Source organism: Poeciliopsis prolifica, unplaced genomic scaffold (genome assembly GCF_027474105.1).
Source record: "Poeciliopsis prolifica strain line A6 unplaced genomic scaffold, Auburn_PproV2 SCAFFOLD007, whole genome shotgun sequence".
NCBI classification, from domain to species: domain Eukaryota; kingdom Metazoa; phylum Chordata; class Actinopteri; order Cyprinodontiformes; family Poeciliidae; genus Poeciliopsis; species Poeciliopsis prolifica.
In genome coordinates, this window is record NW_026562382.1 from 6572333 (window position 1) to 6587801 (window position 15469).

The window sequence follows — 15469 nt, forward strand, 5'->3', positions numbered from 1 at the left end:
TTGAGCGCTTGACTAATAATATATCTTGACAGATTTTTCACCGGAACTGTGGATCTCTGCAGCTCCTCCAGAGCTGCTTTGAGCTTCTTGGCTCCTTACTTGAACTATCAGTTTAGGCGAGAAGCCATCATGTTACTTTTCATTATTATTATGAGGTGGTGATTTAAACATTGGCTCTGAAATGTTTTGAGCTTGGGACATAGTTTTGTAACCTAATTTTCTCAAAGCATTTCCACATAAAATCCCAATAATATGCAGTGACATTTGTGGATGAACAAAATCTGAAAAAGTTCAAGGTAAAACAAATTTACAAGTCAGTTTTTATTTTATTCATTTCGTTGATTTATTTTTATTTTTGACCAAAAATCTGTCTTTCTCTCTCCCAAGAAAATATAAGGCGCAGCATAGTTCAAATTCTGCATTTGAAAAAACTTGGCATTCTCAAAGACGTCAATAGAAAAACTTTGATATACACCGTTTCCAAATTATTATGGCAGTGATATTTCCTCAGATTTTCTTAAATGGTCAATGTAAATGATGGTCAGTATAATTTTCAAGTCAGGATCTGTTACAATATCAATCAGTACTGAACAAAGCTCCCTGTGAGAACAGTATTCTTTTTTTTCATAAAAAACTCAAAATACACTGTTCCAAATTATTATGCACAGCAAATGGTCATTATTTGAATGTGCAGCATTAAGTGGTCACATGTATTAAAATCAAAAACTATTTCAATCAAAAACGTCTTCACAGACCGAGTTACATCTTAACAAAGGACCCCTTCTTTGATATCACCTGCACAATTGTTGCATCCATTGAACTTGTGAGTTTGTGGAGAGTTTCTGCTTGAATTTCTTTACAGGATGTCAGAAACCTTCACAGAGCTGCTGTTTTGATATGAACTTCATTCCACCTTCTGATCTTCTACTTGAGGAAACTCCAAATATTCTCAATAGGGTTGAGGTCAGAGGAGGATGGTGACCACAAAGGAGTTTCTCCCCTTTTATGCTCATAGCAGCCAATGACACGGTGGTATTCCTTGAAGTATGAAGATGGTTTTGCTGCTGAAGGCACGACTCTTCTTTTTGAACAATGAAAGAAAGTGATGAGTCAGAAAGTCCATATATATACCTGAGGTCAAGGGGCCGACCAATGATTCTCTCCCCATGATTTGGGCCCAAAGCCACCACCAATCCATTACTGCGTCCATCTGAACCATCCAGGGTTGCACAGCAGTCATCAGTGAACAAGTCTGTTTGAAATTTAATCTTCATGTGACCGTCTCTGCTTGTGATCTCTGGTCAGGGGGGCTGAATAGTCGGTTCATGCACCACAAGCCTCTGGTGGATCCTCCACCTTGAGGTTCCAGAGGCACCTGCAGCTTCTAATAACTGTTTGCTGCTTTGTAAGGGCATTTTATCAGCTTAATCTGATGAATTTGTCTAACAGAAACCTTCTTCATTATGCCTGAGTCCTGACACACAATACGGCCTATAAGTTTACTAGCTCAACAGAAATTGTAATCTTTATGACACTTTAATCCAATGTGCATAATAATTTGGAACACGGTGTTCTGGCATCAGGTTTGACTGCTCACAAAATGCTGACCACGTTACTGATGAAAGTTTAAATTAACGCAGTTGCTTTACTTAGCATGCAACTCTTTACATTCATGCCTACCGCTTCTTGATTAGTAAATACATTTTCATCTTGAAGGAACTTACAGGTAACTTTGAATAAGCTTCATGAAGTCAAAGAACACAATTAGTGTGCAATCCAGAGCTGAAAACAATGTACAATCATAGTTACATCAAAGATGCTATATATTTTATTGTCTAATAGTACTTATTCAAAATATCTGCCATTTGTTAGTTGTATTTTTGTATTTTTAAATATCTTTGCCACACTCTGGGCACAGGATGTCATCCCGTTCAGTCAGGAAGCCACGGCCAACCAGGGACACAGAGCACTTCTTACAGTTGAAGCAGTCGTTGTGCCACTGGCGCTCCTCGAAGGAGATGTATTTGCTTCCTCCCAGACCTGATGAAAAAACAACAAGTCTACCTTCAGGAAACCTGAGAAAAGCAGTTCTGGATCCAGTTAGCGCAAGGACTGTTTGATTACCACTAATCGGGGTGGTGCAGGAGGCACACTTCTTGGCATAAAGGTTGCAGAAGCAGTTCAGACAGTAGGCAAAGTCATCTCTGGAGGTGAACCTCTGGCCAGACAACTGCTTCTTGCAGCTGGTGCACAGGAAGCAGTCCTTATGCCAGGGCTGATCACGGTAGGTCACCCCACCAGTAGTGATGGGCTAATCGGAATGAGCATCATCTTATTACCCTTTTGTGTTTCATAAAAACACAAATGTGCTTGAAGTCCTACCTTCTTACAATGTACACACTGCATGGCAAACTGCTTCTCATAGCAAGGCACACAGAAGTTTTGGTTCTCCTTCGGGATGAAACTCTTGGTACCAATTGGCTGCTGGCACCGCTTGCAGGTGAAGCAGGTCTCATGCCAGCTGTTGCCCTTGTGCTCCATCTTCCTGGAGCCTTCAGGAAATCGAGGTGGAAGAGACAACAGGAAGTTAAAGAGATGGACAAAGAACCAGTGCTGAGACAGAACTATAGGAACCACCAATAGGCAGCTTTTCATCCTAATAGAGTAATTGGGTATATTCATAACAATCAGGTCAGTTTGGATAAGACTGGTTGAATTGTGAATAGTGTAAATAAATTCAACCAGAATTGAATCAGCACTAAGTGGTTGGAGTTCATCCTGTACGTCGATGAAATCCAAAGTTATGTCTTCTTCATTTATAGTTTAAAAATTTTGGCTTTCTGCTGTAGATGGAGAAATAATAGTATTTCAACTACACTGGAGGAAGGCTGAACCTTGGTAATCTCTTAACTTTTTTTCCAATTGTATAATTTTAATAGAAAGAGGTGTTGACAGAAAAGAGTTTGAAAGGTGGGGGAAAAAAGGTCAATAAAAGTTTGCATTCTGCCAACTAAACAAAAAACACATGAGCAGAAACTGAAAGTTTTTCCAAATGTTTCCTGTTCATGTACAAGCTGATAGTTATGCAGCAGAACCACAAGTAGTGGGAAGTTAGAAAAGCAGACATGTTTTTTTTTTCTTCTTCTTCTTCTTTTCATATCTTTTTCATTTGACAAACCGGTTGGTGTTGCCCCGCAATAGACTGGCGACATGTCCAGGGTCTACCCCGCCTCTCGCCAGTAATGTTGCGCTGGAGATAAGCATGTGACCGCACTCGGGACAAGGGTGTAAGAAAATGGATGGATGGATGGAAACCGGTCAGTAGGTAATCATTATAGCGGATTATGGCACAGATTTAAGTGTTGATGTGTTAATGGGGACAAAGATTTAAAATGAACATTTAATTGCCTCTTGTGTGAATGCCACTTGACTTATTGATGCATCTGGCGATGGAATTATTATTGGCCCCTTCTTTCTACTATTGTCATTCAGGCCGCCTCAGCCTGATCATGAAGGTAACAGGCACTCAAAAATATCTTGTCAGTTCTTCATAAGTTTCTTGGGCCTCAAATAATTTTTTAATTTCTTACATGCATGTCCATTTCATGGTGAATGGAACCTTTTGGGGCAGTGCAAGCAGTACTCAACTTGCAGAAATAAGAGCTCACCTAAGGCAGAAGTTATGCTAGAAATGCCACTGCTCACACCAGGCCACCCACCCCTCAGGAAACGTCCCCCACTTGTCTGCTTTTAGTCACATCGAAGCTCTTCAAAGGAAAATCTAAAAATCTTTGCTTTCCTTTTTACCTGGCATGATGGTTTTCTTGCACTCATGGCACTTGGAGGAGTACTCGTTGGAGTAGCACTCGGTGCAAAGAAGCTGCTCATCCTTGGTGGAGAACGGCTTGTCCACCAGGGAGCGCTTGCACTGGAAGCACTTGAAGCAGTCCTCATGCCAGTGGCGGTCCTTGTAGGACAGATCCTGCAAGGAATGTCAGATAGTTGTTGCCAAGATGACACAGTCTCATCTTGTACATGTTTGTAGTGTTTCTTTTTCAATTCAATTACTTACCCTGGTGTTACAGCCAATGGGTTTCTTGCACTCTTCACAAGTGTTGGAATACAGGCTCTCATAACATTTCACACAGTAGGGATTGTCCTCTCGAAGAACGTACTTTTTTCCAAACAGGGACTCCTTGCAGTAGTGGCAGTCGTAGCGCTCAGTCATTTTGACCAAGAGTCACTCACCTGAGAACCAAAAGACTGCAGGCTATATTTATTTGTAAGACCTTTCCAAATAAAAAAGGAAAACAGTTTTCTCTCTAATCTTTCCTACCAGATTTCCCTTTGTTCTGTGCATCAGGAGCAGAGAGTGATCGGTTGCAGAGATATAAATAACTCCTATCAGCCCTGCTTAGAGACAGTCAACACTTGCCCTCCCTGCATACCAACGCCCACTATTCAAGTGTGTACTGACCCATCCAGGGCCTCATCTCCAACTGTCAGCGCCAGACCCCTGTTTCCCTGGTCATTGTGAGCGGCACTCGTAGTAATGGCTATTAAAACACGGGCAGCTGCTTGGGGTTTACCTAGTACTGTGATACTACGTATTTTTCTTACAAATCCAGTCAGTTTTTTTCATTCTCCATGACTGGCTCTAGTTTTAAAACAAGACCTGTGACCGACTGGGGGATCCTCTTGGAATTGAGGAGGCAAGACCATCTTTTGTCTGGACAAAACCAAGACCTTTAATCCCGTCCGTGCCTCTCCATTACGAACGCACCCGACTCCTCCCACATTCCCTCATTGTCTACTGCTCCCACAACGACTCACCTAGCTTATATAAGGATTTATCTGACTCCTAAAAATACGGAAAGATAATCTGAACGACCACAAATAAGACCTGCAGCTATTTGGACGTGCCATGCAGCTGTTTTGTCAGGTTCTGGGGTCCGCTTTGATGCCCATCCATCTGGGAGGCAGACTGCAAGGAATTTAATCTCCAGTGACTATTTGCCTCTAAAGAAAAGGTGACCTTTTTTTTAAAAAATGTCTTTAAATCTGAAATAAAAACTTACAATATTCTAGAGAAAGAAATGAGAAAATAAAAAATGTTGCTGCTTTTTTTTCCAAGCTTCCAGATGTTTTATTGACGGTGATTGTTACTTTTAAAATTGTCTTCCAGATTTTAAATATTTCAATAACTTGTACATTCTCTGACTGAGCTGTTTCAGCTTTTTTCTGGGATTAGTTGCTTTTCCAAAGCATCAAATCACGAGGGCATTCCTTTTCAATTAAACACAGTTTGACATCAGCACTTTAATTACAGCCTTTAAAGTGGTTAATGGAGTTAAAATAATTTAGACCTTAATTTGCAAGGATTGAGTTTAAATTTATACTCAACCCATAATGCGACTAAACTAAACAACTCAACTTAAACACGCAATGCTCACTAGATTTGATGCTAAAGCCAAACATCAGATGTCCCTGTAATAGTTTATCACGAACAGCATCATAGCATCAAAGGAAAGTCACCACTTTTCAATTTGCAACAAGAGTTTCTCTTGGATGAGGAGAAAACAGGAGTGAAAGGCCTAAACTAACTCTATAAAATTCAATTGGCAGATTTTCAAAGTGTTTATTTTGCACAGAAATATGGAGAGGAAAGTGGAGTGAGGGATGAAGCAGAGGTAAACAATTAGGGATCTTGTTCCTCTGGAAAACAGGAGAGCATGAAAGGGAAGCACACATGAGGATGCCGATGAGCAGCATGGCCTCAGAGTGGAGGACATGGTGAATGAAGACCAGTGAAGAAGAAGAGAAGGATGGACAGGTGAATGGATGGATGAGTAGAGGAGCTGAGTTTGGCTCTTACCTTCCTGTGTGAGGAGTGTGTGTCTGTGCTGAGTCTGGGGCAGACTGAGAGACGAAGCTCCGGGAGCGCCGCAGTTACTCCTGATTACATTAGCCGACCCGTCATGGGCTAATTGGAAATGAGGGAGGGGCTCAGGGGGAGAGTAGAATGAGGGCAGGGTCTATTTTTCTTTTTTTTTTGAGATGATCTATAAATACAGCAGCACCTCTGAGAGATAACCCTCGAGGCCCCTTTTCATGTCCACACTACGGCACCAGCACGACTGCGTAGCCTTTTAAGGTCACTCAGTTGTTCTTCTCAGTCTCTCATGCCCTCACCGGAGGTTCACTCACTCAAAATTTCCTTGGATTGTAAAGTAATTCACTTCCCGGGGTTTTTCCCTGCTGACTTGTTGTGTTTGACGTGTATGATTGCAATGATGTCACAGATTAGCGAGGATTTCCTATTCTCAGATGTCTCATCTGTCCCCACGTCTTCTGACATTCCCTCACAGGAGACTCCGTCTTACAGCCCCGTGTGATGGCTACGGTATCCAGGCCTGCTGACAACAGAGACTCAATGTTTCTAGAAAACTTTGGCTTTGTTGTGTTCAACCCTTCGCTCTCCCATTCACACGTTGGGCCCGTCCAGGACCCTCCATGGGGATGATCTTCCAGTCTCTCTCTCTGTATATTGGGAAGGTTTTGCTCAGAATAAGCATCACCATGGACCCACTTTGATTTTGAGGCCACATGTGTGTGACGTCACCAAGTGTATCTGCGTTTCTAGATGATGACAATAGAGCATATATTGTAGTTTTTATATTTTTTCCTTTTCAGTTTTGCTTGTACCTCTTTACATTTATTTTGAGTAACATTTGGAAAAGTACGTAATTCTGCAGGTAGTTTTACTGCACCATGCTGTCACGTCTTCTCGAGCAACACAATTTTAAAGTCGCTCTGCTCTTCTTTGAGTACAATTGTGCATACTCTACCTACCAGCAAGTTTCAACCAAAAATGCACTGGTCACAGACACACAATTACATTTTAGATTAAAGAGTGACTTCTGGTTTTTAGACACGCTTCATAGTTTGAATGTTTTTTGTTTTTTTTCTTTTGTTGAGCCTGTTTCGTCATTTAGTTTTCACTTCAAAAAGAAAGATATATTGACACAATGGTACTCTTACTTGAATACAAGTTTTGGTCCCTCTGCCTATGAATATTTTCATGGCAGAAGTTGAACATTTCAAACCCGACCTTCCTCTCTCTCTCTCTCTCTCTCTCTCTCTCTCTCTCTGTCTGTCTGTCTGTCTTTCTCTCTCTCTCTCTCTCTCTCTCTCTCTCTTTCTATCTATCTATCTATCTATCTATCTATCTATCTATCTATCTATCTATCTATCTATCTATCTATCTATCTATCTATCTATCTATCTATCTATCTATCTATCTATCTATCTATCTATCTATCTATCTATCTATCTATCTATCTATCTATCTATCTATCTATCTATCTATCTATCTATCTATCTATCTATCTATCTATCTATCTATCTATATATGCATACATATATGTGTGTATGTATGTATATTCAGAGCATCAAGAGTTTCTTGTGCTGTCTTGTGAAAAACAACACTCAAGTTTAAAAAAAAAAAACATTTCAGAAAACAAACTGATCCAGTCCAAATTCTACCAATTATTAAATTAGATAAGTCTCTAATTTCCTTCATTTCCAACCATAAAAAGACTATGCTAGTGTCTCTGCATGCTGATAAGGTTAGAACCAAACAGTTGGAACAAACAAGAAGTTGTGCAGTTTAGTCTAGTACTGTAGGTAAAATTGAAGTCAGATGATAGCATCTCAAACAGAAGATCGTGTTGTACTAGCTCTGGTGAAACGACTGGAGGAGGATTTCATTTGATTATTATGGAAATGTTGCCATTAGTTGTACAATTAGGCATGGGAGCCAATCGGTTCAGTTCAGTCCGGTTCGATTGGTCAAATTAATACCTCCAGGGACAGCTCTGCTTTAATGCCCAGCTGAAGTAATGACCCTTTGCTTTCCCTCTTTCCTTGGCCCTTCTTCTTTCCATTCAGCCGGTGCAAAGCTTCCCCTCCTCCACTCCGCAGGCTCCGAACCAGGGCGGCCACCTCAGCTGCTAAGGCCAGCGGATAAAAGTGCAGCTGTCCGGACTATCATGATGGTAAAGCCCGGTACTTACGCTGGCCACAAATACAGCCGCCTGAAAAGGTCAGCCGAGGCAGTCCCCATCATCACCAGAGTACTGTTAATCATTAATGCCACAGCAACCAATTGGACTGGAATTACTCTGGGTCATCCAAGATCCAGTATCAGCCCTTTGGAAGAACTTCACTGCGGAGGTGGTCGAAATGGATCTCTGCAACCAGCTATGGAGAACGTGCAGCGTCATAATGAGCGTCTCAGAGGGGCAGTTAGAGCCGGTGAGGACGGATACAATCATTTGGGGTTTCCACTGTGGGAATAGGAAGGCAACTGTCCCCGTCTTGACATTACGTGAGCCGAGGTGTTTCATATCCATCTTCCATGAACAGAGTTTAAAAGAGGCTGCAGTCACCAGGTGGTTCATGAAAACAGTGGGGGAGAAATCTTTGTCGTTTTACAAACCAAAAGAAGGAACATAACAAACGGAAAAGTTCAACATTAATAAATTAGACTGTTGCTGAAAAGTATATTCCACCCATTATCTATTTCTGCTACAGGGTGGCCAATTAAAAAATTGGTTATTTCAATGATCCAAATAAAAAATCAAAATGTTCGTAGATTAACAACAAAAAGTTGTATGTCTGTTGTCTTTGGTCATTTTGGCTCACAGCTAATGAAGTGAAACTTCCCAGAAAATTTGCATGTCATACAAGACCAATGTAAACATTATTATAAACACAGAAATGCTATTTTATGGTTCGTGTATTCATAAGGAAGACTGCTGATTTGACAGTTGTCCAGCTGTCCACCAGAAGGGAAAACTTGCTAAAGAAGCTGTCTGTTTACAGACAGCTGTATCTTAGACAGTGTATTAATAGAAAGTTTATTGGAAGGAAGAAGTGTGGAACAAGAAAAGATGCACAACGTGCAGAGATGACCCCACTACTTGTAAAAGTATCACCACATGATCAGACCCTGAAGCACGATTCCTATCTTTAGTTTATTTGCATGCCTCCACGTCACTATCCCAGAAAGTGCAGCATATTTATTTATGATGTTAGTTAAGATAATATTAGTAATAAAGATGGGAAGCACTATTTCTATCTTTAGCTTGTTTGCACACTTCCATATCACTATTCTTGAAAGTACAGCATATTAATGTATGATGTTAGTTGAAATAATACTGTAATAATTCCCTTAATGAACAATAGTTGTCTTAATTTAGTTTAATTGAGTCCAATGCAGGAGCTGTTTTGGATTCACTGGACTGTAATGTATCTATCTACGCTATGAATGCATCCTCTGTTGGACCCGTCATAGACAACTTAAGACCTTTATTTTCATAACAGTCTCACCTTTTATAAGATTAACTAAAGAAGTTATCAAAACGTACCAGGCTATTTCCCATGTGTTCATGGGGAACACCAATTTATCATGGCTTCTTTCTTCGCATTTGATTATTCCTCAAAGACGCTTACATTTACTTGGATCAGTTTCTTTTCTTTTTTTTTTTTAGAAAATAGCAGTTAAAGCAGGCCTGCAAAGTGCATTTAAACCCTTTTCATCTCTGTTTTTTAGTCTCTTTTGTCATATGCTGTTTTTGCAGTTATAATAAGATACAAAAAGAGCACAAAGAGTGTTTGTTAAAAAAAAACAAAACTATGAAGTGTTTCTTTTATCACATGCCCAAATGGTACAAATAGTGCTTCCAGGACAGATTATGCAGTGATAAAAAGAATGGGAAGCAAACTCCTCCCATGAACTTTGACTGGGCCATTCTTACACTTGAATGTGCTCCGTTTTCAATTCTTTTGAGGCCTCTAACAAGTTTTCTCCCTGGATTTTTGTGTATTTTGCTCCATGCATCTTTCCAACACATCTTACCTGTCCCATTTGCAGAAAAGCTTCACCGCAGTATGATGCTGCCACCACCATGAAGTACAATGAGATCGATGTGTTCAGTGTTACTGGAAAGGTTCATCCGAAAGTGTGACATTGGTCCTCACAAGACACCAATCTCGTCAGCTCCTTTCATTTTGTCAAGGGAAAATATTTATGTGTTGTTATTTGTTGTACCCAAATTAACATCATGTGACATTTTTATGAATCCAGTCAGTAAACCAAAATTAGGGGAAAGAATGTGATCTTGTCTGAGAAAATGAATGATTTGAGGAACGCTCATGTGGCCAGTGCAAAATAACTCTTAAGTGGAAAACAAAAAGAGTCTTATCCTGGCATGGCAGGCTGAAAAGATAAGCAATTACTTTCTGAGTTATGAACAGGTTAGACATACCGGAGTTTCCGATTCTTTGATCTATGCAATGCACCTATAACGTATCACTCTGGAGCACCCATCCACTCGGCACCTATTTCTGCTTTGGTGGATTCTTTTCCACCTAATCGTGAATTTATGAGCATGATTAAAAGGCTCCTTAACTCATTGTCGCTCTTTCTGCACTTGGTGCCACCGTGGTGGTGTGGGTCTAAATATGACACAACAAATCCTCCGTCATTTAGCCTGGTGTTGTGTTCCTTGGCGACCAAATCCCCTGCAGAGACTAGGGGGCGGGGGGTATTTCGACCCCAGCTTTGACCTGACACTTTATTTAGATACTGAAATCTCCCTTTTGTCTGATGTTCTTCCTGGCCCGCGTTAATTTTCACACAAAATACCTCATGCCGTCACACCTGCCTCAATAACTCTGCTTCTTTCTTTAACCCCAAAGAAGAAGTTTATTGTGCGACATGAAAGAATTAAAAGAAAAAACTAGTGTTGACAGATTTTGTTTGTCAAATTTAAAAGAAATTCTGTTCTTCACAATTTGATTTGAACAGGGTTGCAGTTACCACAAACTTTTGCAGCCTCTTTTTTAGCACACCCTTCAGGGGCCACCCGGTGAGGGTTTACAGTGAGAATAAAATGCTTTCCCATTCTTGTTCAATTTACAATTTTATTTGCACGGGATTGTCCAATTATTTACATTTTTGTTTTTCTTGTAACATTTGTTTTACATGTTACCAAAGATCATCTGAACGATAAGTAAGATTTTTTTAACATGACATAAAAACTTAAACAAGCTTTCCTTTTCACTGAGTTAGATCACTGTAAAGGTGTCTTTGCATGTCTCTGGTCAGTCCAGAAAAATGGATCATGTCAAAAAAAAACAAAAAACAAACTGCAATCCCATTTTGCTAACTGAGAAACTGATATTTCTGTGTTTTGACTCCAAGGCAGTATCAGTATTTTTCCAGTCTCTAAAAAAACACTTACAGAAATCTTAGATTTGGGACGCCCATATTAAAAATAGTTTATGTTTTGGGGTTGCTAAGTTAAGATATAGGGATGCACTCTTAATATGAGCTTAAAATAGCCTCTAATCTAAATCTTGTTTTCACATTTCAAGTATTGGAAATATGCAGAACACACTAGTTTGTTTACATCTGAACACAGACCAAAACAAGCAAACCGAGACCTTTTGGAGGAGGTGGTCTTCAATTCATCTTGAATCAAACACCTTCCATAGCCAGACATTAAACAAACCAAAAGCAATAATAGAAGTTACGTAAAGCCTCTTGCAACCTCAAGACGTCTTCTGAAAATCTCCTCGATATTCATTCTCAGATCATTTCAATTCAAATAGTACCTAGAATCTCACTAATAATAGGATAAAATTCTGTGTTTTCTTTATTTTACAACCTTGTGCATGAGTGATGCTAAACAAAGACACGTGCCTTAGTAATAATTAATAATAATAACATTGAGTACTGAACGTGTTTGTGAGAGCCTGCTGGTTTCTCTGGTGTTTGCGTTCACAAACAGGTGATGAAAAGCTGCACCTGTTGAATGACAGCTGGCCCCCATGGACGAATTTATCTCACTGAATATGTCTACCACAAAAAAAAAAAAAAAAAGGACAGCTGATATGGTGACTAATCTGACAGCTAATACAAAGCCCACGCTTTGCTGGAGACAGATCTAAAAGATCTGACAAGAAGAGGGAAGGCCGAGTCTGTTGGTACGGTGGCAGATGAGGGTCAAATGTGCCCAACAATCCCATTTGTCAGAATTGGAGCGCTTTGTCAGAAAACCAATTATATCTGTTTTACTTTAGTTTTTATTTGTAATCTGTTTATTAATGTATTTTTAAAGGGAGAGAATTATGTATAGTGCCATTGTATAGTACAAGTAACTGTGTCACCTTCAGCTGTAGATATATCAAACACAACTTAAAAGAAATGTAACTTTGCAATTTGACACTTTGAAATCGGCCTTTATCTTTGCAACACTCTTCCTTCAGCACATCACCATTACAACATTGTATTGTTTTACGTCCATTTTTAGGAACTTTGGACCGAGAATTAGCTCCTGTTATGGGTTCAGCAGATTCACAATCAAGCATGCAAAAAAGAATCAAAGCAACACTCTCATGTATTTTTTTAAAAAGGAACATTATTCATTAGACAATTATTTATAAGAGAATTACATTTTGACTCCAAATGATGTGAACCATAAAATGAACCATAAAAAGAGACAATTCTACGTTGTAGCCCTTTCTTTCTTCAGGTCAGCAACAGCTCAGCTTCCACTGACCTAGTAGCTATTATTTGGAGCAGAGGGTTTCAGTGCTACTCCTCAAGAGCCAGTGTCCTGCAACTTTTAGATGTGACTTTGCTTCAACACACCGAAGTCAAATAATCCTGTCATTAGGACAACTTTGGAGAACTTGACTGCACATTAAGAAGGTAATTCAGTCATTTGATGTTGCATGTTGATATTATTTGAAGCACACCCTCACCAGCAGCAACAGTCTAGTCCTCTGCTGTTGCATGAACAGCCTTGATTGCCTCAGGAGAAAATGCAACCTCCTTTTTACTTAGCTTTTTACACCTTAGCTCCTTTCTGGAGTAACAACTTCCTCCACAACTTCAAACCAGCCAGTCACTTCTCAGGGCCCTTCAGGCTGAAATCCGACTTATTTCGTTCACCTTCCACTTTCTTTGTGGATTTGTACTTTTCAGAAACGTGGCAACATCAATCCATTCCAAATAAATATTCATTTTAACTGTTTCAGTTAAATGAATTTACTAAAATAAGCAGTTGAATTTGGTCAAACAAGCAGTTGCTTATCACTGGTGGTTGTTTGAAAATAAAAGAAAGAAAAAAGAAGACAGTACATGGTCTGTTCTTGTGCAATAAAGTTTGGTTATTTACTGCATTCTGAATCATGTTAGGCTTTTAGAAACATCCTGGTATTTTTTAAAAGTATGTGCAGAAGTTATCAAACACACTGTGCCCAGACAAAATCATGTGAAGGTAGCCGGTGTGCGTGTCATGAGTTTGAAAGAATCTATTTCAGAAGTGGAAGAACAGGCCTTTCACGGTGCAGACAGTTTATTTGGTACTTTGACTTTTCTTCAAACTAAACTCCAAACAAGGCTCTGCTAAAAAGAGTCGCAATGTGAAACACAAAAGTTACAAATAAAATAAAATAAAAAAAAAATAAGATGAAAAACAGAATCAGCCAATTAACGGACTGCTTTTTTCATAAAAACTGACTGGGCGTCTCACACACACACATGAAACGGCTGAGAGCTCAGCTCCCCTTCAAAACTACAATGATGGTTCTGAGTTACTGCAGAGGGAGCAAAATGTTAGAACGACAGAGATGGCAGAATGTTTTGGGCATAATATCCCAACCACTGTTACGCATGGGATTAGTTTGGCCCTTTGAAATGAAGCATGAAATGCAGGTAACCAGTATCAAAGTGTATTAGTTTACTCTGACAAAGCTGTCAATTTTAAAGGTGAAACTAATGGATTGAACTGTACAAAGACCCTTTTGTATCCCCTTTTTAGTGATTAAGTTATCGTTTTCTTTACTTAGACCGTTAGATAACTAATAAATAAAGTCCTTTTTTTTGGCTGATAAAACAGCTGAACTCAAAGCATTTTGTAAATTAAGTTCCCTCAGAGAGTCCTCTGTACTTTCCCTTCACTGCACTTGTGACTGGAAACTTTTGTTAATTGTGATTCCTTGAAAAGATGTTGCTCTTACTGGCAGTTCCAGAAATGCAGATAGTCGTGTATTAGCTTGTTTGTCCTAAAAAGCATTGTACATTGGGAGAAAAACAAAGTTAAAGGAGAAAAATTCCAACCTTGAAGGAAATACACAGATGCATCCTCTGAGGGCTGATAGAATAGGGGAAGCAACAAGGACATTTCTGTTTGAAACCTTTAAGTTCAGCTTCAAAGATGGAAACAATAAGTTGATCATAATGATTGTTCAGAGAAAAGCAAATGAATAAAGCCACTTTGAAAATGGTCATTTAGAAATACTCCCAGTGCTCTTCTTGCTTCCTTACAGTTTTTCTGTTTTGTTCCTTTGTTTCTTGTCTATGTTTACCAAACTTTGACTTTACATTAAATCCTAATATTTGTGTTTATCATCAACTAACTAATGCTGTGTTGTGGGTCATGTTAATTCAAATTTATGCGTTTTTAATCTTCTCACTATGTTTATTCTTAAATTACTTAAACCAGAGATGTAGATCTGGCATTTTTTCAGTTCTTAAGGTTTTGTGACTAACTTATCTAAAAATGATAACTAATATTTATTTTTCTTTTCTTTTGTTTATACTTATAAGCTCATAATAAACAGCTCACGACTTAACAATTAACTAGATGGCTGCTGTAGTTTCCAGCTACAGCAGCTGCTGGCAGTTATTTACATATTAAATAACGTAAAAACTTGCGAGTGTGTTAATTCCCAAAGATATATTTCTGATTTAGATAAGTTCATCTTCTCTAGATGAATTGCATCCGCACCTTTTCACCATGCACATAATCTACATTTCATGAGATTCACATTTCACAGAGTGAGGGAGCAGAAGCCAGAGGATAGCAAACATAGCACAGGAGCCGCTGGTTCACCACATACATCATCACCTCCAGTCAGGTGGACTTAAGGACAGGCGCCTTTCTGCCAAAATAAACATCCAACCTCATCAGTGCTGTAACTATAATTTTGCTGCAGACCTCTCAGCAAACAGTCTCTCAGTGGGACCATATTGCACAGCTGGTGAGAGTACAAGGGGTTGTGGATCTAAAATGGAAGACATCCCAGTGACAGCAGCAGATAGAGCTTTGACGTGTTCCTCTGGCTGGTTGAATTGGCCGAGCTTACCTTAAGGCTTAAGAGGAGACGGGTACGATTGGCGAGCCTTTCCACAAACTGCTCATTTTCAGCGCAGCGTTGCAGATGCTACCTATGGCCTTACCCCGTCCTGTGTCATAAGGTTTCCATTAAATTAAATTGAACTCAGTCACGTAACTGAACGATGCAAACTCTGAGTGTGTTTGCTACACCACTCAGCTCTTTCCAGTCACAAGTCAGTTGTCTGAAATCAAGTTTCAGGGGAAACGTGCCTCTC

General features: G+C 39.5%; 1 protein-coding gene across 1 annotated transcript; it reads right to left on the reverse strand.

Moving 5' to 3' along the window:
- Positions 1-300: 300 nt before the first annotated feature.
- Positions 301-5981, reverse strand: fhl2a (four and a half LIM domains 2a). The gene is made up of 6 exons (XM_055032292.1): positions 5876-5981; positions 4073-4248; positions 3808-3982; positions 2383-2552; positions 2125-2311; positions 301-2040 (listed from the first exon to the last, which is right to left on the reverse strand). The coding sequence occupies exons 2-6, from the start codon at positions 4226-4228 to the stop codon at positions 1889-1891; spliced, it is 840 nt and encodes a 279-aa protein (XP_054888267.1). The 5' UTR covers positions 4229-4248; positions 5876-5981; the 3' UTR covers positions 301-1888.
- Positions 5982-15469: the final 9488 nt, after the last annotated feature.

What these genes read in the sequence shown, in the direction of transcription:
- fhl2a (XM_055032292.1), bottom strand. Translation starts at nt 4,228, where the DNA reads ATGACTGAGCGCTACGACTGCCACTACTGCAAGGAGTCCCTGTTTGGA. An exon ending in CCATTGGCTGTAACACCAGG is followed by an intron (nt 3,983 to 4,072) that starts GTAAGTAATTGA and finishes CATTCCTTGCAG; the next exon opens with GATCTGTCCTACAAGGACCG. An exon ending in AGTGTGTACATTGTAAGAAG is followed by an intron (nt 2,312 to 2,382) that starts GTAGGACTTCAA and finishes CATTCCGATTAG; the next exon opens with CCCATCACTACTGGTGGGGT.